This window comes from Spironucleus salmonicida, chromosome 1 (genome assembly GCF_000497125.1).
Source record: "Spironucleus salmonicida strain ATCC 50377 chromosome 1, whole genome shotgun sequence".
NCBI classification, from domain to species: Eukaryota; Fornicata; order Diplomonadida; family Hexamitidae; genus Spironucleus; species Spironucleus salmonicida.
The window spans coordinates 501,427-526,149 of NC_090596.1; the positions used below are offsets into that span (position 1 = coordinate 501,427).

A 24,723-nucleotide genomic window follows, 5' to 3' on the forward strand; every position below is an offset into this window, starting at 1 on the left:
GTGTAATTAAATTTCTATGATATATTAAATAATATGTTAAAAATTATTTCTTAGTTTTTTAGTTTTATTTTTTAATTAATATATATCAAATATTAATTTTCATTAATAGTAATTATTGACATAAATAATTAAATTTTCAATTGGAATTGATTTTAATAACTGTATTGATATATTTTAAAAATAATTTTTATTGTATACTCTAAACTATATTTAAAATTTAGTAGCATGATTATTTTTTATTAGTATAACTGTATATGATTTATTTTCAAAAAAATGTATTTCATATTTTTATATAATATTTAATAATTAAACAAAATAAATGTGTAATAAAATTGATTAACATTTGTGATAAATCGATATTATTAAACCTAGAACAACTTTAATAATTTTAAAATTTTATATAATTATTATAATTATCTCATAAAAAGGAAACTTAAATTGAGTTATTTATTTATTTTGATATAGTTAAAAAATAATATTGAGCAAATAAATTATGATTGCTATTAGTTTGATTAATATAATATTTAGCGTCTGGTATTATATAAATTTATCCCTATATTTTAGTCCAGAATTATTTAGCGTTAGAGTAATTTTTTAAATAATGATAATACATATTTGAATATAATTTTTAGTTGTTTAATAATTATCTAAGTTAACAATTATAGAGATTATTTATTATGTACAATTATGATTGCTTATATATAATGCTGAGTCCTTATTTCATATCCATCTTAGTTTAAAATATTAAGATTTTTATTTAGCATACGATCAAGCTATCAAAATAAATTATTGAGTAGCCGCGATAGTATAATATTATCAAATAAAACAGTACTATGTAAAATTCCAAGTTATACATTTAATTATACTCTAAAATTCAATACCAAAATTATGTGTATAAGTTTTTAAGTCAATGGTATTTGACATACATGAATTTCTAATATGATTGATTATTTTAAATTAATCTCTGATAAATACTTATATCGTAATAAAATATTTGTTAATGCCTTAGCTTTATATAATACATACTAAATAGAATGGTAGAGATTAATTGGATGCTTATAAATTATAAATTTGTCAAAGCTTATAGGGCACTAATAAGTTTAAAGGCAACTGTTGTACATTTTATATTAATTTCTATATTAAATACGCATATCAAATAGAACTCTTACTCAAAGAAAGGCTATTGTATTACCGGATTGATTTCATTTAAAACTCAACCAATAAAATATATTATTATATCTTAAAATATTAAACATATAAATTAAAAATATATTTATAAAATATTAGTAGTTGATTCTTGCATTTTTGAATAATATATGCCATTATTTATTTAATTCACTATACATATATAAATCTTGTCACGAAACTTATCCCTCTCATATTTTGGATATCCTGTATTCTAAACTGCTATCTCTTTTACGCTTAAGATGCTCAATGTATAAATTAGGTAATTAGATAAGCTTCGTTATGTAATACTGATATTTTAAGTTTATTAAACATATTCTAAATGATATTTATATTTTATTTATGTTATCAAAATATTATAATTACTTAATTTCAAATTTTCAAGCATATATATTATATTTAATATCAACTCTATGTTAAAATTAATCATTTATTTTATATGTTTCATATTATATTTTTTATTCTAATTATTAATCAGCAATGAATATAATTTTAATTTATTTATTAGTACTTTTTATACATTTTTACAATTTTAGAATAACTCTTGCTAAATTATATATTTGTCTATATATTTTCGATATTTTTACATTAAATTAATATTGATACACTAAAATATTAATTAAATATAAATGAAAACAATTAATTTTGCAGACAAATACTAAATAGATAATATTATTTTATCTAAATTAGCAATACTTTCATCAAATGTAGCTTTTACTTTCAAAAATACTAATATCTCACGAAAACGTGTTTGAACTTCTTGGTATCTACCCAGATGAATCATTTGCGTTAGCAAACGATATATACCTAAAGAAATCTTTTTAAAAGGTTGATAATTTTGTTGGTACAATTGACGGTCAAACTTTCATTTTTGATAATCTAAAACTAGACACGTCAGAGGCAACAAGTGAAATGCTCGAAGAATTTTCAGGCGTTATTAGCAATTTAGCATTGCGTTTTGCACAGTTCGATACTGGAACTCCTACTAACGTTTATGGGATCTCGCAAAACTTGAAAGGCACGCTCAGCAAAATTTCAATTTAAGCAGAAATTTCAGTTGATGGTACAACGCCTTAATCGTATTTCTTGCTGGGCAGCACGGTCTCTGCGAGCATATCGGGCCTCTGGGCGAGCATTACCCTGACCGCCGCAGGGGCAAGACAGGCCATGAGCGTGTCGTTTGCGAAGACCTTCACAGCATCAGTCACAGACTCAACCTTCGTATCGTCATTCCAGTCAGATACCCCCCTGAGCAGCGCATTCACCGCGCTCTGCCAGGCTAACAACGCAGCGACCTCCTCAAACATCACGGTCCGGGCCGACTTCAAAAACATACTGGTGACCACCCCGGGCATGTCACTGATCGCCAACTCATTCCAGGCTGCACTGGATAAGTATCACGTATACGTCAACGTCAGCTTTCGCGACACCCTCGGCAGCCCGCTGAGGAGCCTGTTTCTTATTTCGCAGTCCCTGCCTGCCGGAGTGCTCATTTCGCAGCTGCATGTGACCGCGTACATTGACGCGGAAACGCAGGGACTATCCGCCCTGTCCTTCTTGCCTAACGTGGAGGGCCTCGTAATGGTCTAGTCTTATATCCGGTTCACACTAAGGTCTTCATCTGCTACCAACTTCTAGTTTCAGATCTTCCAGGGAGCTGGGAACCAGGTAACTATCCGCAACACGTCCTTCATCGGGAACGTGACGAAGTTCACCAACGGAAATTACTCTACCGTCTCACAGCAGCTAGACAACTCCAACATCGAGTCCTGCTCCTTCTATATCCTGTTTAGCTTACTGCAAAAGGCAGTTAATAAAATTTCTGTGACTGGAATTGCCTAGTAGACAACCGCCACAAATATAAAATACTCTAATTTATATTTTTCTGAAGTATAAGACTCATAGGTGGCTGAAATAACTTTGGAGTCAATAATGCGAAATGGCGACGGAGGCACTATTTCATTTCTCAGTTCTTATTTCTTTTTATAACAAGCATTAAAAAGCACATATCTCCAACACCAAAACACCTTCATTACTGAAGGTTCATCTATGATCATTCGTAATTGTCTTGTTATTGTTAATATGACTATGAGTATTGGCTCTAACTGTGAATATGGATTACTAGCTTAAAATACAACAAACAGCATCTTTGAAAATCTTACCCTATAAATTTTAGTCGAAATAGGGTATAGTAACCAGACTTGGTCTGTTTTAGGATTTAAACTACATTAGAATACTTACAATAATATTGTTGTTTATGGTAATGTTACATTTTCTGATCATAATTATTAGACACCAATAACAGTTCTAGCATATTATATTCAGGACTGCAACATAGATAGTATTTTCATGGGATATCAGGTTCTTTCTCCTACTTTAAGTTAATTAAAAACATATAAGTTTCTAATATATGAAAATAAAGGAGGTAATTCTATATAAAATTGTATATATGTCGGTTTATATATCAACTCTACTATCATGGTTGCATTTATGCCAGATGGGATACCAAGCGGCTTCACCGACTCTGTGGATTTGAAGCTAATTTACTCGCACCAGGAAAATAGGTACAAGTACTCCACCGACTCGCAAATAACCATAACGACTGAAAATCTGAGAAGGCCCGCTTACATGAAGACTGTGCCCCAGTTTGATTCCAACATTTGGTACTACACGCCCGCCGTAAATGCGGACTACCCTCGATTTGCCTACGCCTTTTTACAAAGCGTATGGCAGTTTGAGCCATATGCAGGCTTCGACACAGGCTTTACCGAACTAGTTTCTGGAACTTTAACAAAAAATCATTTTCAGCCGAAGAACGGTCCCAACCTCTGCCAGATGGAGTGCCAGGGAACATGGACCTTCTGGGACACGCCGCCCACCTGCCTCAGCGGATTCACAGGCCCGCTGTGCCAGATCGACTGCGCGGCAAGCCCTTGCCAGAACAGTGGGAAATGCACCGACGGCAAATGCGAGTGTGTGGGTGGGTTCTCTGGGTTAGCATGCGAAATTGCGCACTGCGATGGCTGCTCCGAGACGTGCGAGCTAGTTCTGGGCGATACGTTCTAGTGCGGCAGAGCCTGTGTGCCTATGACCACCTGTATCCAGGGCACGTGCACAGAAAATATCTGTGTCTGCAACGACGATATTAGCTCCGGCATCGGCGATGCCGTCCAATGTAACAAGGAGGACTCATGCATCTTCGACGGATGCGGGGATCTGGGGGTGTGTATGAACGAGAAGTGCGAGTGCCGGCCAGTGGTCTCCATTGAAATCGACGGAACATGCCGCTAGGTCACTTTCCCGGAGCTGGGCGAGTGCGGTGTTATCGATGACACGTACGAATGCATTTCTTGTTTGGGGGACCGACTCGTGCCGCTGTGTGTGGACTGTATCGACGACTACAAGGAATACGACTCAGTCTGCTATCCAGTTTGCGCAGACTGCAATGGAGACTGCGTGACCATATCCGGTACAGAGATACACTGCTTTACCTGCCTGGACAGTTTTGCGGTGCCAGAGTGCAAAGAGTGCATACCGGACCACAAAGAGGCGGATAAAGTTTGCTATGAGATCACGAACGTAGGCAAGGGCGACTGCTGGCTGAAGGATGGCGCGACGGTGTGCGCCAGTTGCCTTAACAACTACGCCATGCCTACCTGCGCGGACTGTATCCCAGATTACTTGGAGAACAACGGCATTTGCTACCCAATATGCCCGAGCACCGAGTGCCGGGGCGATGGGTGCCTTATGCCCACGAGCACAACTTTTAAGTGTGCCTCTTGTCTCAGCGGATTCAAAATGCCGGAGTGCAGGGAGTGCATAACAGGATATAAAGCAGTGGGCGAGTAGTGCTATGAGATCATTTAGGAGGACCAGGGAGACTGCTGGGACCAAGAGGGAGTGCCGACATGCGCCTCCTGCATCAACAATTACCAGCTGCCAGACTGCCAGCAATGCATACCCGATTATCTTCTTGTCAGTGCCGGCTGTCTGGAAATTTGCAAAGACTGCCATGGCGCCAAGTGCGTCATCACTGCGGCCGCTGAGGGTATCTGCGAATCCTGCGACCCGGGGTTCAAGATGCCCGCGTGCAAGGAGTGCGAAGCGGGGCACACCCTGGTGGGCTCGGCCTGCCTGGAGGTGGTAAATGAGGACAAGGGAATCTGCTGGGATGACGCAGGGACCGTCACCTGCAGCGAGTGCTTTAAGAACTACGAGGTGCCCTCGTGCCAGACCTGTAAAGCGGGGTACGTCGAGAAAGGGTCAGAGTGCCTGCTGCCCTGCCCAGGCGACGTCTGCTTTGGCGAGAACTGCTTGATTGAGGCAGATGGCTCCTACAGCTGCGACTCGTGCAGTCCCAGGTTCGAATCACCGGGGTGTTCAACCTGTGTTAAAGATTGTGTGTTTGTCGTGGATTAATGTTTATTATAAATAAATATTGAACGAGGATAGTGCTATTTACTCGATGCCGATAGTTTTTGTAATTTTTGCATCAATGGATTTCTTATGCCAGACTGTCGAAACTGCGAGGCGGGCTTCGAAGAGGTCGAATTCCACTGCATGGAGATCTGCACCGACTGCTACGGCACGGGGTGCTATGTGGAAAGCGGCTCAAGCTCCTGCGAGTCCTGTCACCCCGGGTTTGCCATGCCTAGCTGCTAGCAGTGCGGCGAGACTTTTGTGCTTTACGAAGGGGCGTGCCACCCGGGAGTACTGAATGCGAACGGGAGCTGCATCGAAAAAGATGGCGCCACTCTCTGCATTTCGTGCGACCCAGATTTCGTACTGTCGCAGGATGCGACCCGATGCATCCCCGAGTGCACGAAGGCCAATTGCGTCTACGGGTCGTGCCTAGTGGATGAAGTTTGCGAATGCGACCCTCACGTGGCAGGGACTTGGTGTGACTCGTGCATTCCGGAATACGGAGTGGCGAATGGAGCTTGCTACAAGGTCCAGGAAACACCCAACGGGACCTGCTTCTATAAGGAGGACGCCTCTACCTTTTGCACCGGCTGCGAGGCAGGGTTTGAACTTTCGGCGGACAAATCTTTTTGCTTCTTCCAATGCACAGCTTCCAACTGCATGCACGGAGATTGCGTAGATGGGAAAGGCTGCGTATGCAATAATGGGTATTCGCAGCACGATGGGTGCCTTGACTATCACTGCGACTTCGACTCTATTAACCCATGCGAAGGCCTTGGCGAGTGTGTAGGTAGCGTCTGCGCGTGCTTTGATGGCACTTAATCACTGCAAAACACATGCTACCGCTGCAATACCGTAGTAAACGGAAGGTGCGAAGATAACGGAGTCGTTTGTGAGGATAGATAATAATCATAAAAGTATTCTCTATTTTTTAATAACAGATTTTTGTAGCAGTATTACACCTATCAATACCTATGATTACAATAAATAGTATATTACAATTTATAGTAATTTAATAAGCTTTAATACGGTAAAAAATTATATTTTTTTCACTAAATTAAATTTAATTATAAATAATTTTAAGTCTACAGCTTTTTTATATTGTAGAAAATAATTCAGAATTTCATACTCTATGATAAAATATTCTGCTCATTATAAATCTTATATTTCACTGCTAATAAAAAAACAATATTTATAATTATTAATACGCTTAGTTCGATCCTGATTATAATTAATTGCTTTATATTCATTGTATTGTTATTAGTATAATAATAACTTCATGCCAAAAAGATAACTAAGATTTAAAAAAAATATTTTTATTTGTGAGAATAACTGCTTGTGGAAATTATTAATGCAATGTTATGGTATTGAAATACATCATTATACCTGATATAGCTTAAATATTACAATGAGAAGATTATTTACCTTTCTTAGATTAATACTATAAAGTCGTCATAATTTTCATTTTATAATACTACCATTCGTAATATAGAATTTCAGATAATTAAATTGTTATCTAATTCAAGTTTTTATAAATATAGTCAAGTTACCACTGGCTAAAGTAATCATCTATATTAATGTTTATTATATTAAATTGTGTTTCATAGTTATATTTATTAACAGCATTATTCTAATTAACAATTTTACAGTCTAATTTTTTGTTAAGTATTATTTAATTTAAAATATTTCTGTAATTATATAACCCATTGAAATTGTATCAAATTTATTCGCATAAGACCACCGTATTTAATATGGTCTTTTATTATATGGTCTTCTAGCGTCTTTATTTCAATGTAAATATCATATTAGAGATTTGATTTCCTTTCTATATATTTTAAATAAATTTTAGTTTATTTTTCCGTAATATTCATAAATTTTATTTAGAAAATAATATCTAACTCAACCCAAATAGAAATATAATTGTCATTAAACATCATCAACATAAGTATCTATTAAATCTGATAGTGCTGAGTTATCAGCAATATGATTGTATGTTATAGAATTATTGTTTTAATGACTTTATAGTATTAAATATCTCTTAACACTTAGCTAATTTTGCTTTGGAGTAGATATTTAACTGCTTTGAAATAAAAATTGAATTTCTTTTCCAGTTTAATTGTCTATACATCTAGTGTTCTTCATATTTTCTCTTGGAGTTATACTTTGAATAGTTTTTACAGTTATAAATGATTTTGATGACTTAGGACTAATAAATTTTATAATATTCTTTTCTTTGATATTTTCTCATTTATATTCTCGGTTGCATGAATGACTTTTTCTCCTTCTTGGCGTTGATTTCTTGGTTGAATTTCTCGAACGAGGGATTCATGACGCGGTAGTACAATATCAACGACAGGAAAACGACCACGAACATGATGCAGCAGAAGGCGATTGGAAATGAGGAAATGGGGTAGAAATTTTGCCCCTCTCGGGCGCCAATTGATACGGAGTCGATGATCTCCACCCAGACCGCAGAGGTGAGCATGTTGAACGTGACGGCTAGGGGCGAAATGAACATGAGCGTGACGGGCATGAGCACGTTCATGATCACCACCAAAGTGACCGCTATTACGAAGCTCTCCTGCTGGGTAGAAACGGATTCAATTATCTCTTTGAAGTTGAGCAGCGTGTGGAAGAAGTAGATCAGGAAGAACGCGAAGCCCAGCCGCATCATCACCTGGATCTCCGAGTAGGAGCCTAGGATGTTCTGCAGGAACAGGATCTGGGACGCCTGGCAGAGCGTGGCGAACATGGTCTCGAAGATCGCCAGAATGAGCGTAAGCACGGACTCCTCGGCCAGCATGTACGGATTGGTAAAAACGTCCTTGAAGGCCGTCTGCAAGGCGTAGTACAGGGGGAGCGCGACTGCGACAAAGAGCAGCAGCATCTGGGAAAACTTGTACTTCATCTTCAGAATGAACGTAAACAGCAGCATGGAAAATGGCGCTGAGAAGCACTTAAAGATGGTCTGGGACACTGACATCGCCTCCGGCAGCAAAAGATAAATTGTAATCTGGAACAGGAAGTCCAGCCCCGCCCCGAACAGGAACATGAAGAAGTCCGATACCTTGTGGTAGTAGAATTTATCCAAAATGGGAGGCTGGAGGAAGAAGAGCAAGAAGGCAAACGGGAAGGAGCCGAGGCTCAACGACGCCGAGTAGAGATAGATGTCGTCCACGTACGCGTCCTGGAGCGCCACGCATAGGGCGATGATCTGACAGAAGAACACACCGCAGAATATCTTGAAGCTCTCGCGGACGACCCTGATCAGCTTTATCTTAATTCTGTGGCGCTGGAGTTTGACCTTGTGCGATTTGCTCAGCAGGAGCGCCAGCGCTATGGCAATCAGAACCAGCAGGAGAAGGAGCCAAAGGAGCCATAGATATCGGAGCTTGCTCCGCACGCTGGGAACGCAAAGTTGCTGCTCCATGTGGAACCCCGTGACGCATGAGTTGCACACGATCGCCCCGCCGATCTCCTTGTGGCAGATGCCCGTGTGCAGCATGTCTGCCGATATCCTGCAGCACGAGAATGTCCCGCACTGAATGTAGGCATCTTCGCACTGGTCGCAGAAGGCGCCCTTAAACGACTCGTCGCACTCAATGCAGTAAACCTCCCCCGTGGAGGCCTCCGCGAGGCAGTCTCCGGAGTATAGCATCTCGCTCTTTGCCAGCCGGGTCCAGCATGTGAAGTTGAGCAGAATGTAGCCCGCGCCGCATTCGGTGCAGAACACCTCCTCTAGTAAGATGTAGCCTTCCTTGCAGATAGCCTCCTCTTGGCAGGAGAACTGCATGCCGTCCGGGGAGATGCAGTGTCCGACCAGAAAGTTCAACGGCAGCAGACACTGGTCATCGACCACCACATAGCCAGCCTGGCAGGTCTGGCAGGAGACGGGCACCATGTTCTGCGCACAAGAAGTGCATACCGCGGTGGAGTACTCGCCGCAGAGGCCCTGCGGGGTGTCTTACAATGTCAGGCACCTTCCACCAACCAGCGTGAACCCCGGCTCGCAGGCTCGGCAGTTTGAGCTGGGCGTGTAGCCGGCCGAGCAGGAAACGCACTTTACTGCAGGGCCTTGGAACCAGCAGTCGCCCTGCTCGCAGAAGGTGCATTTCTGGTAGCAGCCCGGGCCCAGCACCGCCGCCTCAGCCGGGAGCATGGAATGATCCAGCCACCCGGTCTCGCATAGCTTGCACTCGCCGGCATGGTTCAGCTTGAAACCTTCGCTGCACAGCAGGCAGTCTGGGAGCTGGTACCCTACATCGCATTCCGCGCACCTGATGATCAGCCCGCTGGAGGCGAACGAAACCTCGCAGGTCCCGTGGCATGTCAGGTCGGTCAGCGTGCAGTCCATGAAGCATCGATCATTTAGCAAAACGGCGTTGGGCGAGCACTCCTCGCAAAGGAGGCCGCCGTACCCCTCGTAGCATTCGCAGCTGGGCGCAGCGTCCACGGTGCAGACTCCGCCCTCGTGCTGCCTTATCTCGATACACGAGCCGTTGGGCTGCATCTGGAAGTTCGGATAGCACGAGGAGCAGATCGGCGTTGGCGACTCGTAGCACTCGCCGTTGCGGCAGAAGGGCAGCTTGCAGGCCGGGTAGCACTACTCGGCGATGAGGTACTCGCCTTCGTTGCACGACAGGCAGACGACCGCCCCGGCCACCCTGACGCACTCGGTCCCCGGGATCAGCGGCTGGCAGTGGCCTTCGTGGAGCACGAACCCCTCCCGGCAGTTCTTGCACTGCGACAGCTCGGCGCCGTTGTGGCAGGCCGAGCACACGACGGTGTCCTGGTAGTAGAAGCAGGTTCCGTAGTCGCAAGTATCGCATTCCCGCAGGCATTGCTCCTTGTAGCTATGGTATCCGGCAGCGCAGCCCTAGCACGCAGATTCTAGGCTGTAGCCCTCGGTGCAACTGTGACAGAGAATTCCCCCTGCCGAGATGTAGCAGTCCCCGTGACAAGTTTCGCACTTCAAAAGGCACTCTCCGTCGACCATCAAATAGCCATCATCACAAGTAGAGCAGTCTGTCCCCGCATATGCCACGTCGCAGCTTGAACACTCGATATTGGCCTGATCATTAAAATAGCATTCGCCATTGCAGCTAAGGCACTTCAAATAGCAGAATCCATTCTTCGCCACACTTAGGGAATCACAGTCCTCGCAGTGGTCGCCTGAATAATTTGGCTTGCAGCCTGAGCATATACTAAGGGTAGCACCGGCTATCGGGACACTAGCAAACTATACTCCTGGATTGCATACAAACTTCCCACCGACACTCAGACAACCTAAGCAGCCTAGGATACAGCTATTTTTAACCTACTTTCCATTGGGATCCTTTTTCAAGACAGAACCTAAGTTGACCAGCTCGCTTTCAAACGGTACCTGTATGATGTTTATTCTGGCAATGACGGTATACATAGCGTAGTACTCTAACTCGCAGTAGTCTAGACAGTCGCCATCATACATCTGATGCGGATACGCGCAATGACACATTGGGCCTATACAGGTGTTATCGAATAGGCTAGTATCGCAGGAATATGCGGAATCTCGGCAATCGAAAACGTCGCAATTAAGGCCTTTCCAGCCATACTCACAAACGACTCCGTTATCTTCGCACCTTCCGTTTACTACGGTATTGCAGCGGTAGCATGTGTTTTGCAGTGATTAAGTGCCATCAAAGCACGCGCAGACGCTACCTACACACTCGCCAAGGCCTTCGCATGGGTTAATAGAGTCGAAGTCGCAGTGATAGTCAAGGCACCCATCGTGCTGCGAATACCCATTATTGCATACGCAGCCTTTCCCATCTACGCAATCTCCGTGCATGCAGTTGGAAGCTGTGCATTGGAAGAAGCAAAAAGATTTGTCCGCCGAAAGTTCAAACCCTGCCTCGCAGCCGGTGCAAAAGGTAGAGGCGTCCTCCTTATAGAAGCAGGTCCCGTTGGGTGTTTCCTGGACCTTGTAGCAAGCTCCATTCGCCACTCCGTATTCCGGAATGCACGAGTCACACCAAGTCCCTGCCACGTGAGGGTCGCATTCGCAAACTTCATCCACTAGGCACGACCCGTAGACGCAATTGGCCTTCGTGCACTCGGGGATGCATCGGGTCGCATCCTGCGACAGTACGAAATCTGGGTCGCACGAAATGCAGAGAGTGGCGCCATCTTTTTCGATGCAGCTCCCGTTCGCATTCAGTACTCCCGGGTGGCACGCCCCTTCGTAAAGCACAAAAGTCTCGCCGCACTGCTAGCAGCTAGGCATGGCAAACCCGGGGTGACAGGACTCGCAGGAGCTTGAGCCGCTTTCCACATAGCACCCCGTGCCGTAGCAGTCGGTGCAGATCTCCATGCAGTGGAATTCGACCTCTTCGAAGCCCTCCTCGCATATTTTACATAACAATAACTATAAAATAGTAAATAATAATATTATCTCGATGCATAGATTTCGTTCTAGTAATTTTACTGATTTTATATAATCTGCAATAATTCAGTATTTAATAATTCCGTTATAGGTTTAATTAATCTAAAAAATAAATGAAAACAAGTAATTAAAAATTATGCATAATTTAGTCTGATGCTACGATGATAAATATTTACTTAAATAAGAGTATTAAATAGGATTGTATGCCGATATACTGGCTATAATATCAATATAATAATTAAATTTTGAAATTAATAACTAATTTAATATTTAATTTTGATTACCAGATAATAAATTTCGGATAATAATTATGACACATATCATAGAAATATTACTTAATTATAATATATACTTAACTAGCATAATAATGATGATAATAATACAGGCTGCTAAAATATGTTATAATACTATTAATTTTTATTAGTAAAATGATTTAATATTTGTTTTTAAAAATAATTATAAAGTTATCAACAAATTTCAATTAGTTTAACCCTAAATAAATTATATTTGACGAATATACTTTAACAAAAAATTCTAATTTAGATTTAAGTCAATTTTTAAGTTAATAATAAATATAAATAAATATTTAATAATAATTTTAATTTAGAATCAAATCTCTTTCCACCAATGCCCAAGCCAAAGTTTCTTAACTGCCCCTCTGTACCATAGTTTTAGAATCTTAACCAGGCAACTATAGTAGACAATAAAGTGCTATTAGCAGGTATGGTTGGTATGGATACTGAAATGAATATTATGAATGGTTTAGAAGCGCAGGCACACAAAACATTTTCGAATATGAAAACTGTTTTGGAGTTTTGTGGAAGCGATCTCTAACATATTATCTCATTGAATATTTATCTTGATAACTCATTAACTGGACCTGAGGTTGACAGATTTAATGAAATATATAGAGAATATTTCCCTGTTAAAGAAGAAAGACCGATCCGTTGCTGCGTTTAAGTCAAACTCGCTGATATACTTGTTGAAATTGTCAACACTAAGGCGTTCCTCAAGGATTGATATTTTATTTATCACTCAACTTCTTTTCGTTTTTTTAATTCCTCAATTTTTAGCTCTAGTTTCTCTATTGTTTCATTATATTCATTTTTTATTTCTTAAATTTCGTTTTTAAATTTAGCATCAACTTATTCTGTCTATATCTAATGCAAAGCATTAATCTCATCAATTTATTAGTTTTATTCAAAAGTAACCTGATAGTATTCATCATTTGCTTCATTTAATAGTTTCTTCAAAGCTTCATATTATCCTTTTAGAGCTATAAACTACTGATTTCTATCATCAAATAGTCTCTGGTTTTCACTCAATTCGTTACGTTGACAAGTACTTTGAAGTTACAAACTTTCATATTTTCCAGTTACCTCATAAAGCTTCTTTTATAATAGATTATTTTCATCTTTTAAATTTTTATAAGCTACTAGTGGCATTTTACGATTATAAGAATTTTCCCCCTTAACAGTTTCGTATATTATTTAATTTTATTACTATATAATAATTGGAGGTTTGTAATTTTAAATTTATATAGTAAATTTATTTAATTTAGCATAAATTTTAGAAAGTTATTATAAGATTTGTGTGTTCAAGCTTGAACTTATTTAGTTGTAGTATGTTGTACATGTATGAAAAATTTATTTCAAAGCTAGTGATTAATTTTAAGTTTAGTTTTCAGCTAGCTAAGCTCTTCTTTCAAGTTATTAAAGAGTAGTTTTCCTACCATTCCTAAGCATCTGCAGTTACTCAAATTCCTATTTTGAAGGCTTTGGGGGTAAGACCTTTTCTTAGATTTATGGCTAAACAGTTAATTTTCTAGTGAGTCTAGGGGCTGAAGAAGCGCGAGAAGGTTATTTTGGGTCCATATTAAAAAATACAGCTTTTGTCTCATATTTTGGAGTAGGAACTCGTCGGAAAGTAGCTGAAACAGGTTTAAGTTAATCAAAACGGCCCAATTATGTATCAAAATATGTGTCTTTATCGTTATATGCAATTTATTTTTGATGGGGTGAAACTGAAAGTTGACGCATTATTTAGAAGGTTTATATTACTGTAATATTATATAAAATTTAAATTATATAGATTTCTTTAATTTATATAAAATAAATTTTACTTAATAGTTTACCTACTGTAGAAATTTTTAAAGGAATATTATTTAGATATTCATAAATAGGTGTTATAGTAGTGTTAATATAGAATAATAAAATGTGAATAATAATATAAACTAGGAAAAAAACTTACTTTCATTTCAATTTTACGTGCATGCGCCATCCTAGGCTCCGTAGATCATCTTTCAAACCATCACCTATTTACAGAAATTTATTAAACCCTCTCTTTTTAATATTTTCACCAATAATTATTCCAATTAGGTTCTTTATCATCATAGTTTCGTTAGTTCTAAACTTTATGACAGATTCAATTTTATATCGCTTAGACTGTGATATATCCAAACCTTTATCTAAATTTTCAATGAAATATTTAAAAATAACTAAGCTTATTACTTATAAACTAGTATGCATGGCGTGTTCTATTCATGTAGTCGTAAAAGGGAAACAATAAGCCAAAATTATAATTGGTAATCATAGTTCTATGTTTGATATCCCCGTTTTAATTGCGTCTGGGATAATGTGCACAATATCCAAATCTGGAGTAACAAAAGTTAATTTATTGAAACCTGGTATATTAGTATCTCGAACGTTACTGGCTAGAACCTGTTAAGGGAATGTTATAGATACACTAAAAGAGAGATATTCGTAGTAAGATAGTTTGTGGCCAACAATTGGAATATTTGCAGCTGGGACTACTGTTGAAAATGATTGTATAATCCCATTTAGAACTGGTGCATTTTAACCAATGCAACCTGTTTAGCTACTAAATATTACCTACAATACTGGGAAAGATTTCACATACACTGTATAAAATGCGAAATAAGTAATTAAGAATATATTGTTAAATCCTTTTGGTACTGTTACAGTTGAGTATTTAACTGTTATAAAACCTGAATAAGGTGAAACACCTATAGATTTTGCTACTAGAACGCAATTTATTATGGCCTCTCTGCCTGGTAAAGAAATTTCCCCTTTTGGATATAAAGACTGTCTTTATTTTGTCGGAAAAAATTTTGTACCCTCATAAGCATATTAAGACGAATTTGGGTGGATGGGAACACACGATGACTACATGTTGCTTTGTAAAAAAGTCAATAAAGATCCGTTCGTTTAATGGGACAAGGCTGATCTCATTGCTGATTGAGCAAATACTAAAATGCCTTAATGAGCCTTTCTGATTCAAATTTTACTATTCGCTCCTTTTTTTACTGCACAACTAATTGCTACCAAATTTACTTCTACCATCGTGAAAATCTGATTACATCAAGTAATACGTTATTATCAGCAGGTAAGCTTAGTTTTGACAAAATTTAATTCGCACCCACATTGTTTACTAAATTTCCTGCTAAAAATTTAAGAAATTCAATATTGACTCTTTGAATAGCTTTTAATTGCTTGTCAAAATTTACATATAACTACGTTTAAAAGCAATCTTCGATCAAAATATTATTATTTAAAAATAATGATATTATATCCTCGTTAACAATTCTTATTCCAACGTCTTTCAGTTCAGTTTTTTCCCGAATTAAACGCCCTCGCAGCGCCCCAAATTTTGAAAACTTAGATCCAGCTCCACTCTCAATAAATATCTACAGTTATCTCAAATTCTGCCATAGCCCTTGAATATCCTTTATTCCACCAGTGGCTGCAAGTATTTCTGCCGCGATAACTGGCCCAACAAACGGTATTCCGTCCTGAAAATCGCTCCCGAGCAAAATGCTCAGAAATACCAACGAAACCTGATTTAGGCCGTACGCCTGCAGGTCCTGATGCTCGATTATGACAACTTGCTCCTCCTGAAACTGGATGAGCTTTCTGGCGCCGAAAACGAGGCAGTCGGAATCCGTCGAAAACGCAAATTCCGCAACATTTTTTTAGGTCAGAATGGCGCAAACTTGCTCCGCTTCCAAGTTTCTCGCGGCCGTAAAATTTGGAACGGAGAGCATGTCGAGAAACTATCTCACTTGCTCCAGTTTCTAGCTATTGAGCTTAAAAGCGAAGGGGTCATTCATAGCCTTTAGGGAGTTTTTGGCTCCCAAAAACGTCTTCTGCGGGGGCTCGAAGTCGGGGTCTGCGAGGTCTATTTCCTGTAGAACCGTCTCGAGCGCCGCCCGTGGCGGCTGGAAATTGAGGTCTGCGAGCAGCTTTTGCAGCTTATCGCCGGTTTCCGTCTATTGCTCCTCGAAATTCTACAGTGAAATTTGGCGAATATGCTAATCGTTTCCCCGGGAAATCGGATAGTTCCCGTAGTCGTCCATATCGAAATTTTAGTCACAATTTTCGGATTTTAGGAAGAGCTATTGCTGCCTTTGGGAGCTGAAATCGACCGCCGCGCGCGATTTCTGCCAGTCGACAAACTTGGTTTCTTGCATGCTCGAGAAACTTGATAGTTCGATTAGCAGATTTGGGTAGTGCGGATTTTCAGTCTTCAGACGCCTAAACGTGTTCTGGTACGCCGTATAACTCGCTGGGACGTAGGGTGCTACATCGTCGTAGGCGCTGGATTCTGAGCTGTTTTGGAGCAGATTAGCCATTTCCTGCTAAAAACTATCCACTTTAGAGCGGAAAACTGTTGGTTTCTGCGCGTACGCGAACTCGAATGCGGCAATCTGGTTAGTAGCGTCCGTATCCAACTCTTTAAAATTAGTCGTGGCCCTGCGCTCGCTCTGTGTTTGACGTTTTAGGAATGATGATTGGTTATCAAAAATGAAGATCGGAATGAAGCCTTTGCGAAGCAGCTTGACGGTAAGCCTGTAGACGGCGGCTATATGGAAGACGTCTGCCGTGTACGTGTGCCCGTAAGCATAGATTACAGTAAACGCATCAATTGCTACTGTTCGGTGGGGTAGCGGCCTATCAAAAGTGAAATCTTTGAAAAATGGTTTAAGAATCATCCAGAGGTTTTTAACACCCATTTTATTGATAAGGGTTAAGTTGGATATAATAATCGCTTTAATGGATTTTAAATAATAATTGTGATATTATATTATTTAAATATAATGAGATATTAGATAATAGAGTTTATGTTATTAAGGATATAATAAATTAATCATTTGAACTTTTAACATTACTTTGTTATATTTTTTGATCCATTTCGCATATAATGAATAGCACAATAAATTTTTTACTTCTTACGTCTTTATAGACTACTTTAAATTATACATACTGTTTAAAAGCTGAAAATAGTCTGTAAAAATAACCATCCGTATTCTAAAATCTTTAACATTTTGCCGTAGAAGCATAATTTTATTCATGCACTGATCCAACACCAACAAAATTTGCATATTATGATGTTTATTAGCATGCATATTTAATCGATAATAAAATTGCATCATATTAACCATCAAAAGACTTTATGTTGGAGATAAGGAAGGTAGTTAATTTAAAATTTAACTTATGGAAATTTTGTATGCAAATAAATGATTTTAATGTGAAGTATTATAATTACTAGAAAAGATTATAAAGAGATTCTGAGACCGAAAAAACTGTCTCAATACAATCGTATATTTATAATAATGCTAATTTACTAATTTAATTTGAAAATTTGTATGAAATACTAGCTATCTGGAATTTGAATTTTACATTACTTTAGTTTAACATCAGTTTTGATTTGGATAAATAATTGGAATATGCATATAACTAGTTTCTAAAAGAAAGTGAAAAATTAGATTTAAGTAATTTGAATATTATTTAGAAAGAGTTTTTAGACTTTTTGGTTAAAACAGTAAAAAATTAATCATTCTAACCAAGTTTCAGTATATTGGAATTTAAAAACTATAATGGGCTTATTTATAGTTCGTGGGACTTATATAATTATGTCAAACATGGAGTATTTTAGGTTAAAAATATTAATATGATTAAGTTACAAAGAAATTAAAGAAATTTGGTCAGTTATTAAGAAATTGTTCCTAATCTAAGGAAAATTTCTACTCTAAAGGTAAAAAACTCTTGCATTGAATTCATTTTTAATGAGGTATTAGATTTTAGTTGTGAAATTGATGGAAGAAACTGTGATTTAGAGATGATATTAGTAGGGGAGGTTACTGTTCAGATAAATGGTATTAATCAAATTATCATAGCAAGGAATTAATTACCATTATGGAGAATTTTATCTCAACACTCACCTATTTTTAACTATTTTAATTTATTTGAAACACAAAGTATTATTTATAAAAAGAATATAGGGGAACATGATATCAAAATGTACAATTAAATTGTTTTCTTTAGTAAAAATGACAAGAAATTTAATTACCCTATTTAATTTAATCAATAAGGAAACCTTATTAAATTTAGTCAAAAGTTAGAATTAATCTTCTGTAACCAAAAATAATAAACATTGTTATAGAATGCCAATTATAGTATCACTTTACCAAACGAAGAAGGGTAGTTATTTGCAATTATTAATTAAAATTATATTAAAATAAATATAACTTCTTTATATTAAATTGAATATACAGTTGTATCAATAATATATAATAGTTAACTAATAACAGAAATTAACTTTAAAAATCCATTTTCAGGTATTATTATGGTATTTATTAGCAATTAAAAATAAAATATATACAATGTTACAGAACAAACATTAGTATAAATAATAATTGACTAATTTGCCACTACTTACACATTTATTTTATCAACAGAATAAGGATTTAACAATTTTGATGTTTTGTTTGATGAATTAGAGAATATAGAACCAGAAATTCGACTGTAACAATACAGTTAAAATGTTGCAGACAATAAACTAATAAAAACAGGATATGCAGAAAATCAGGTAGCTACAACAAAGTATAGCTTTGACGAACAGATAGTAAAAAATAGCTAGTTTGTCATTGACCTAGCTCTCACCCAATTAGTAATAATAACCATTTTTATTATAATAAAAGTTAAATTAAAGTGATAATAATTTTCATTTAGTAATTTATTAAAGCTCAGTATTACATGATCTGATTATGTGCAAAACTTCATCAAAATTATCATTTCCAGATTTCAAAGCCTCTATTTATTCACTTTATATCATACAAATTTTTGAAACTTTTTAAATTAAATTCAATTTTTCGTTTCTGACTTCGCGAATTTCTGCTGAAAGTTACAAATTTCCAGTTTCAAAAGCTGCTAGTTTTTCTATTTTCTGCATTGTGAGCACATTTTCACCCTGCGAGTTTTCAATAATTTTCTGCACATTTTCGAGCTCATCGAAGCCCTTTTTTAGCTCGGAAATCTCCATTTTTAGTTCACAATTCTCTTAAATAATTTCCGAATTCTGACTGACTATCTGAGTTAATTATTAAAGCTACACCTGCAAAACTTCATTTTCAGCGGTCAATTCGAGCAATTTCAGCTCAAATTGACAGTTTTCCTTTTCTTATTTTGCAGAAAAAACGCTTTGAGAAACTTGAGTTTTATTCAGTTCAAGCTGAATTTTCAGTGTTTCAACGGTAGATTTTAGAAGATTTATCTCGTTTAATAAGACACTCTATTCGCTCGTCTGTGCCTTTTCTTGCTATTTTATGAGCTCCAGCGCTTGCGAATTAAAGTTTATAGATGAGGATTTTTCGGTTTCAATTGCGAGATTTTAAGCTATAGTTTCCAATTTGGACGTTTAATCTTTCAGTTGAAAATTAAGTACGTTGATTTCCTGCTACAAATCGGCATTTTCGAGAAGAATTAGTTAAAGCTGCTACTTGGCAGCAATTTAGATTTCATCTGCTTCTGTTGTCTGCTATTACAGGATTTTTTGGTTTTGAATGGCCTGATAAGTTTATTTTTAGTAAGTTAGACACTTATTTTGATTTTCATTAAGCTAAATGCGTAAATAGGATATGGTCTGCACAAAATCGGATAAATCAGTTGTAGCTAATAGTATTGGAAAAGACGATGCAAACTTTTTATGGAGTAAAGCAGTAATTTCATCTTATAAAGTCCTAATCTCTATTTCCATCTGAAAAGGTAAAATATTATATTATTTTATTTATATAATAATTGTAATATCTATTTTTGTTCAGTCATTTTTAGGAATGTTAAATGATGAACGATCTTGGATTTTTGTAACTAGTTTAAAGCTATCGAATTTAAATACGAAAAGCTAGAATGATGGATATTTCATCATATTCGTTATCTGAATAAGCCATGAGCATAGATGAATTCAAGAAAATAATACGTTGGATCTTAATAAGCAATGACAAGCCTTATAAATTTATGAGATAATGTTAATATAATGGTTAACATTATTTTCTATTTAAATTACCAAAATTACTTGTAGGAGTCTAGAATGGAAATAAATTTGACAATCAAGAAATAATAAAAACAATAATTGTTAAAAAATAACGACAGTGATATATTAATACTTGTTTTAATTAAAATGAAAATCGCTTTTGCATTTTGCTCATTTAAGAACGGGGCTTCTCCTCGTTAAATAAACTAGGCTATTTAGTAGAAAGTTTAAAAATTAAATATAGAAGCATAGTATTTTCAACTGTCAGATGGTGGTGAAAATACAGCTGCTTCACTTAGTAATAAGTCATCTAGTTTTAAAGGTTGGGATGCTTTATAACGTCCAATTGAGTATAATATTGCATTTATAAATGACATACCGATAATAGAAATGGCGTAAACAGTTGGTATAGAAAAATTATCTAAAGACGAACTGAATCCATTCGTAACTACTAGTTATGGTTTTGGAGAGGCCACAAAGTAATTTTTATCATATTCTGATATTTATTTAACTGTTGGTGGATCCGCAACAGTTGATTTTGGATTTGGATTTTTGAAAGGGTTAGGTTGTATATTTTTAGATTAAAACGATAATGAAGTTTATTTTAATGTTGTTAAAGATATTATATAAATATAAAAGATTATAATTCCGGATAATCACCCAAATATAACAGTTCTTTGTGATGTTAAAAATATGCTTACAGGGGAAACTGGAGCGGTTAGAGTTTTTGGGCCATAAAAAGGTCTATAATCATCAGATTTTGAGATATTTGATAAAATATCAACTCATGTAAAAATGATTATTAATAAAGAAGAGTAATAAGGAGATGGAGCAGCAGGGGGAATTGTATATGTACTACGAAATCTCTTTAATGCAAAAATTGTTTCAGGTGCTGAATTTGTATTAGAAGCTTAAAATTTTGAAGATAAGACATAAGGTTATGATATTCTGTTTACTGGAGAAGGACAATTAGACTCTTAAAGTTCATTTGGCAAGGCTTGTTAAGTAGTTTGTTAAAAATTTCAAGGAAAGAAAATTGGAATATTCGGTTAAATAAAAACGAATGTTGATTTTTTAGATGCTATTTTCAGCTGCTAAAAAGGTATTAAAAGTTTAGATGAAGCATTGAAAACCTGCAGCGAAGATGTGTCTGACGTTGTTTATAATATCATCAATGTTTTATTGATGTGAAATTTAAGATATTATGGTTTATACTCTATAAGATTAATATTTTGTAATATCTGTAGAATTATACCGACATATATTTAATTATTAATTATATACTTGCTAAAAAATAATTTTAGTAATATCAGCAACATTATATTATAAGTTATGGTTTAACTTTCAAATTAAATAATGAGCGAGCATACAATATTAGAGATTGTTCAGCATTCAAGCTAACATGTCAAAGAATAGCTTACAATATCTCCTTATGGCAGATAACTTATATCATTAGCAGATATATACTAAGATCTAGAAGATGCATTATTATGTTTATAAGTTCCACCAACTGCACCTACAGGAGAAATACTAAAATTATTTACTAGAGCACCTCCATAAGAACTTGATCTAACCAAAACATCAACTAGGAAGTCTTCAACTGTTAAAAAATTACCATAAATTAAGAAGTGATTTGTAGATTAATCCAGTAAATTTTATCAGAATATGAAAAATATTGCTAGTGTAGCAACTAGTAAATACTAAAATCAATAAACTATAAAGCCTCAAATTATCACTGATAAACTCCCCTCTTTTCTAACAACAACCCCGCAACCTCAATCATATATTCATGTATCTCAGATTCACAGCTTATAACCTAGTAATCTACATTTTCTAATATTCCACACATTGTTTTTGAAATAAACCCTTTCTTCACATCCACCACTTCCTTTCCAGGAGCTTTTCCTTTCCCTTTTACGTCAACTGGAGTACTAGGCCTTCCGCAACTAGTGTAAAACACATGATATTGATCTTCTTCCTCGGTTTTTTCAACATTCCATGTCGCCAAACCATCATAATATTATGTTATATCAGTTTAAAATATCAAAGAATTACAAGCTTTCTCTTTATAAATTATTGCTTTTTTAACCTAAAAATCACTGAAAACAGTGATCGCGAAATTGATTTTTTCATAATTTTGCAGCTAATAAAAATGCTGAGTCGCTTATAAAATGTCAATTTCAGCATTTTCGAAATTATACGTTAACTGGCTTACTGAAGTTTTGACTGGAACTTCTACTTTTGCTCCTTTTTTCAAGGCCGAAGGCGCTCTCTGTGCCTTGGAAATTGAATTTTCACCTAATAAATTCAACGAATTTATCATCAAAATAACGTCGTTTTTCGCGTTTACAAAGCTGGTGAGCAAAAAGTTCTCAAATTCTCTCGAATTCTCAGAAAACGCCATTTCGTTCACCATTTCATTGTTAATTTGCACGAAAATCTTTGAAAATTCTGCAAAATTCGACTCTTCGCAGAGCCTCGCAAATGCCGTAAAAACGGCTATTGCCAAATTCGGAACGGACAATTTTGTGTTAAAAATCTAATTAGCATTTTTACTATTTTTAGCGTCTTTTCCGCTTTAATTTTTCCCTTCCAAATTTTCATTCCCTTCCACTATCACCTTTTCGTTTTTCAGCTCCGATAAGAACTCTTGGAAATTGGGAATTTTCGAGTCGGAAACTTGAAATTTGAGTTTTGTGAATTCTGGAATTTGAACGTCGAAAGTTTTGTCGTTTTAACTGACTAAAAATGGAAATTTGCCCTTCAATTCCAACGTTTTTGCTATAAAGTTAGCAAACGCGTAGCAGTCTTTTCGCATCACAAGGCCGATTTTGATCTTGCCTGAAATTTCAAAAATTGGAATTATCATTTTCTGGAGTGTAAAAAGTTATTTTTCCTTATTCAGCAACCTAGAAAGCGCTTCAGGCTCGGATTCACGCAGGAGCGATTGTACTGATTTGTGGATCATCTGAAAAAGTGGAGCTGAGCGGCCCAGAGTGGCCCAAATCTAGCTAAATGGCTGCGCTAGATCTAAGTTCTAAAGAGTTTCATATGCAAGCTCTGGGAACAGTGAGGTTTTCCCATCAAAATTTGGGTACTTGAAGTACCGTAAAAGCCCTAAAAAGTCGATTATTAGGATCAAATGGTCACCTGCAAGCTGGATTTGCTGCAACTAAATTAGGGCCTTTGATTTACGCTGCTTCATGAGATAGTCAGCAATAAAAACCTCTGGAGAAGATATTTGGTGCTCAATTGCAAGATTTAGAGCTTTTTCAAGAGAGTGAATTATTGTATGTTGCTAAAGATAGTCTGAAACCACTTGTTGCTGTAGATTTTGAGATGTCATTGTGCGGAAAGAAATAGATTCTTTATAGTATTATATAAGTATGGATAATTTATATAAAATGCAAGTTAAAAAATCAGAAATACAAAGAAGACGGGATAATCAGATTGCAATGGAGAACTATAAACTGTAGTAAAGGATCAGTAATGTGTCACATAAGATACATTTTGATAAGTTTGATTAGGATTTTGCAAAATCCTCTAAATATTAATAGTTGCATCAAATTTATACTTCTCCTTGTAAAGAAACTCGTACTATTAGAACTTCTTCCCCTATATTCCCAAAATCGACTCCACTGGTTGACACTATTTCGCCAGAAGTCTTACGTAAAATTTAATCTAAAAGCACAACATCTAGAGTAGCTGTTTCAGAATAAACTGGTATATTCAAAAAATCATAATTTGTCCAACTTCCTAAACTGCTGCCCAAAAGGAGTGTATTCTATGAAAAAATAGAACGGATAAAGGAAAAAAATTCAGAATTAATAAACAAGCCTGATTTTAACAAATAAACAATATAAAATGGAGATCCAGCATTTTCGATATTGAACTTAGGTAATAGACCTGTTTCTGATGAGTTTGAATAGTAGTGATTGTAAATGGTTAATTATAGTGAGTAACTGCATAAGATATATTTGATCTTTATTGCAAACTAAAACTATGAAGAATGTAAGTATACTAATATTTCAATGGAATATATCTTGAATTAATTTGTTATTAATATAGTTTAAATTTGTTGAGAGATTTCTTATAATCACTAGTATTATATAATAATCTAATTTATTTTATAATTTATTTATCCTCTATAAAATATAATAAATCAAGTATTTAATTATATTTGTTAACAGATTATATAATATAAAATAAATTTTAAACATTATATATCAATAAGTTTGGTTAGTGTAATAACAATAATTAATTAATTTACAATTCTTTGTATCACATCTGTTGAATTTCCACTATCATTAACTAAAATGGTATCTTATTTTTGCGATTTTTTATTGATTAAATTAATTAATCTCACA

General features: G+C 36.3%; 12 protein-coding genes across 12 annotated transcripts; 7 read left to right on the top strand and 5 right to left on the bottom strand. All coding sequences in view use genetic code 6, as the record gives it.

Annotated features, from left to right (window-relative positions):
* Positions 1 to 1,890: 1,890 nt before the first annotated feature.
* SS50377_20282 (uncharacterized protein) lies at positions 1,891 to 6,585 on the top strand (the record flags this gene model as incomplete). Its single annotated transcript, XM_067904227.1, has 1 exon — positions 1,891 to 6,585. One exon carries the CDS (start codon positions 1,891 to 1,893, stop codon positions 6,583 to 6,585), a length of 4,695 nt encoding a protein of 1,564 aa, XP_067767709.1.
* A 997-nt stretch (positions 6,586 to 7,582) lies between these two features.
* Positions 7,583 to 11,956, bottom strand: SS50377_20283 (Transmembrane domain-containing protein; the record flags this gene model as incomplete). The annotated part of the gene is made up of 1 exon (XM_067904228.1): positions 7,583 to 11,956. One exon carries the CDS (start codon positions 11,954 to 11,956, stop codon positions 7,583 to 7,585), a length of 4,374 nt encoding a protein of 1,457 aa, XP_067767710.1.
* Positions 11,957 to 12,655: 699 nt separating this feature from the next.
* On the top strand, positions 12,656 to 13,048 carry SS50377_20284 (Endoribonuclease L-PSP; the record flags this gene model as incomplete). Its single annotated transcript, XM_067904229.1, has 1 exon — positions 12,656 to 13,048. One exon carries the CDS (start codon positions 12,656 to 12,658, stop codon positions 13,046 to 13,048), a length of 393 nt encoding a protein of 130 aa, XP_067767711.1.
* Positions 13,049 to 13,059: 11 nt separating this feature from the next.
* Positions 13,060 to 14,067, bottom strand: SS50377_20285 (uncharacterized protein; the record flags this gene model as incomplete). The annotated part of the gene is made up of 1 exon (XM_067904230.1): positions 13,060 to 14,067. The coding sequence occupies one exon, from the start codon at positions 14,065 to 14,067 to the stop codon at positions 13,060 to 13,062; it is 1,008 nt and encodes a 335-aa protein (XP_067767712.1).
* A 232-nt stretch (positions 14,068 to 14,299) lies between these two features.
* Positions 14,300 to 15,289, top strand: SS50377_20286 (Lysophosphatidylcholine acyltransferase/Lyso-PAF acetyltransferase; the record flags this gene model as incomplete). The annotated part of the gene is made up of 1 exon (XM_067904231.1): positions 14,300 to 15,289. One exon carries the CDS (start codon positions 14,300 to 14,302, stop codon positions 15,287 to 15,289), a length of 990 nt encoding a protein of 329 aa, XP_067767713.1.
* On the bottom strand, positions 15,276 to 17,060 carry SS50377_20287 (DNA excision repair protein Rad2; the record flags this gene model as incomplete). Its single annotated transcript, XM_067904232.1, has 1 exon — positions 15,276 to 17,060. The coding sequence occupies one exon, from the start codon at positions 17,058 to 17,060 to the stop codon at positions 15,276 to 15,278; it is 1,785 nt and encodes a 594-aa protein (XP_067767714.1).
* Positions 17,061 to 17,248: 188 nt separating this feature from the next.
* SS50377_20288 (uncharacterized protein) lies at positions 17,249 to 19,042 on the top strand (the record flags this gene model as incomplete). The annotated part of the gene is made up of 1 exon (XM_067904233.1): positions 17,249 to 19,042. One exon carries the CDS (start codon positions 17,249 to 17,251, stop codon positions 19,040 to 19,042), a length of 1,794 nt encoding a protein of 597 aa, XP_067767715.1.
* Positions 19,043 to 19,051: 9 nt separating this feature from the next.
* Positions 19,052 to 20,083, bottom strand: SS50377_20289 (uncharacterized protein; the record flags this gene model as incomplete). Its single annotated transcript, XM_067904234.1, has 1 exon — positions 19,052 to 20,083. The coding sequence occupies one exon, from the start codon at positions 20,081 to 20,083 to the stop codon at positions 19,052 to 19,054; it is 1,032 nt and encodes a 343-aa protein (XP_067767716.1).
* Positions 20,084 to 20,413: 330 nt separating this feature from the next.
* SS50377_20290 (Glycerate kinase) lies at positions 20,414 to 21,547 on the top strand (the record flags this gene model as incomplete). The annotated part of the gene is made up of 1 exon (XM_067904235.1): positions 20,414 to 21,547. The coding sequence occupies one exon, from the start codon at positions 20,414 to 20,416 to the stop codon at positions 21,545 to 21,547; it is 1,134 nt and encodes a 377-aa protein (XP_067767717.1).
* A 141-nt stretch (positions 21,548 to 21,688) lies between these two features.
* On the top strand, positions 21,689 to 21,988 carry SS50377_20291 (uncharacterized protein; the record flags this gene model as incomplete). Its single annotated transcript, XM_067904236.1, has 1 exon — positions 21,689 to 21,988. One exon carries the CDS (start codon positions 21,689 to 21,691, stop codon positions 21,986 to 21,988), a length of 300 nt encoding a protein of 99 aa, XP_067767718.1.
* A 100-nt stretch (positions 21,989 to 22,088) lies between these two features.
* SS50377_20292 (uncharacterized protein) lies at positions 22,089 to 23,702 on the bottom strand (the record flags this gene model as incomplete). The annotated part of the gene is made up of 1 exon (XM_067904237.1): positions 22,089 to 23,702. The coding sequence occupies one exon, from the start codon at positions 23,700 to 23,702 to the stop codon at positions 22,089 to 22,091; it is 1,614 nt and encodes a 537-aa protein (XP_067767719.1).
* Positions 23,703 to 23,760: 58 nt separating this feature from the next.
* On the top strand, positions 23,761 to 24,291 carry SS50377_20293 (uncharacterized protein; the record flags this gene model as incomplete). The annotated part of the gene is made up of 1 exon (XM_067904238.1): positions 23,761 to 24,291. One exon carries the CDS (start codon positions 23,761 to 23,763, stop codon positions 24,289 to 24,291), a length of 531 nt encoding a protein of 176 aa, XP_067767720.1.
* Positions 24,292 to 24,723: the final 432 nt, after the last annotated feature.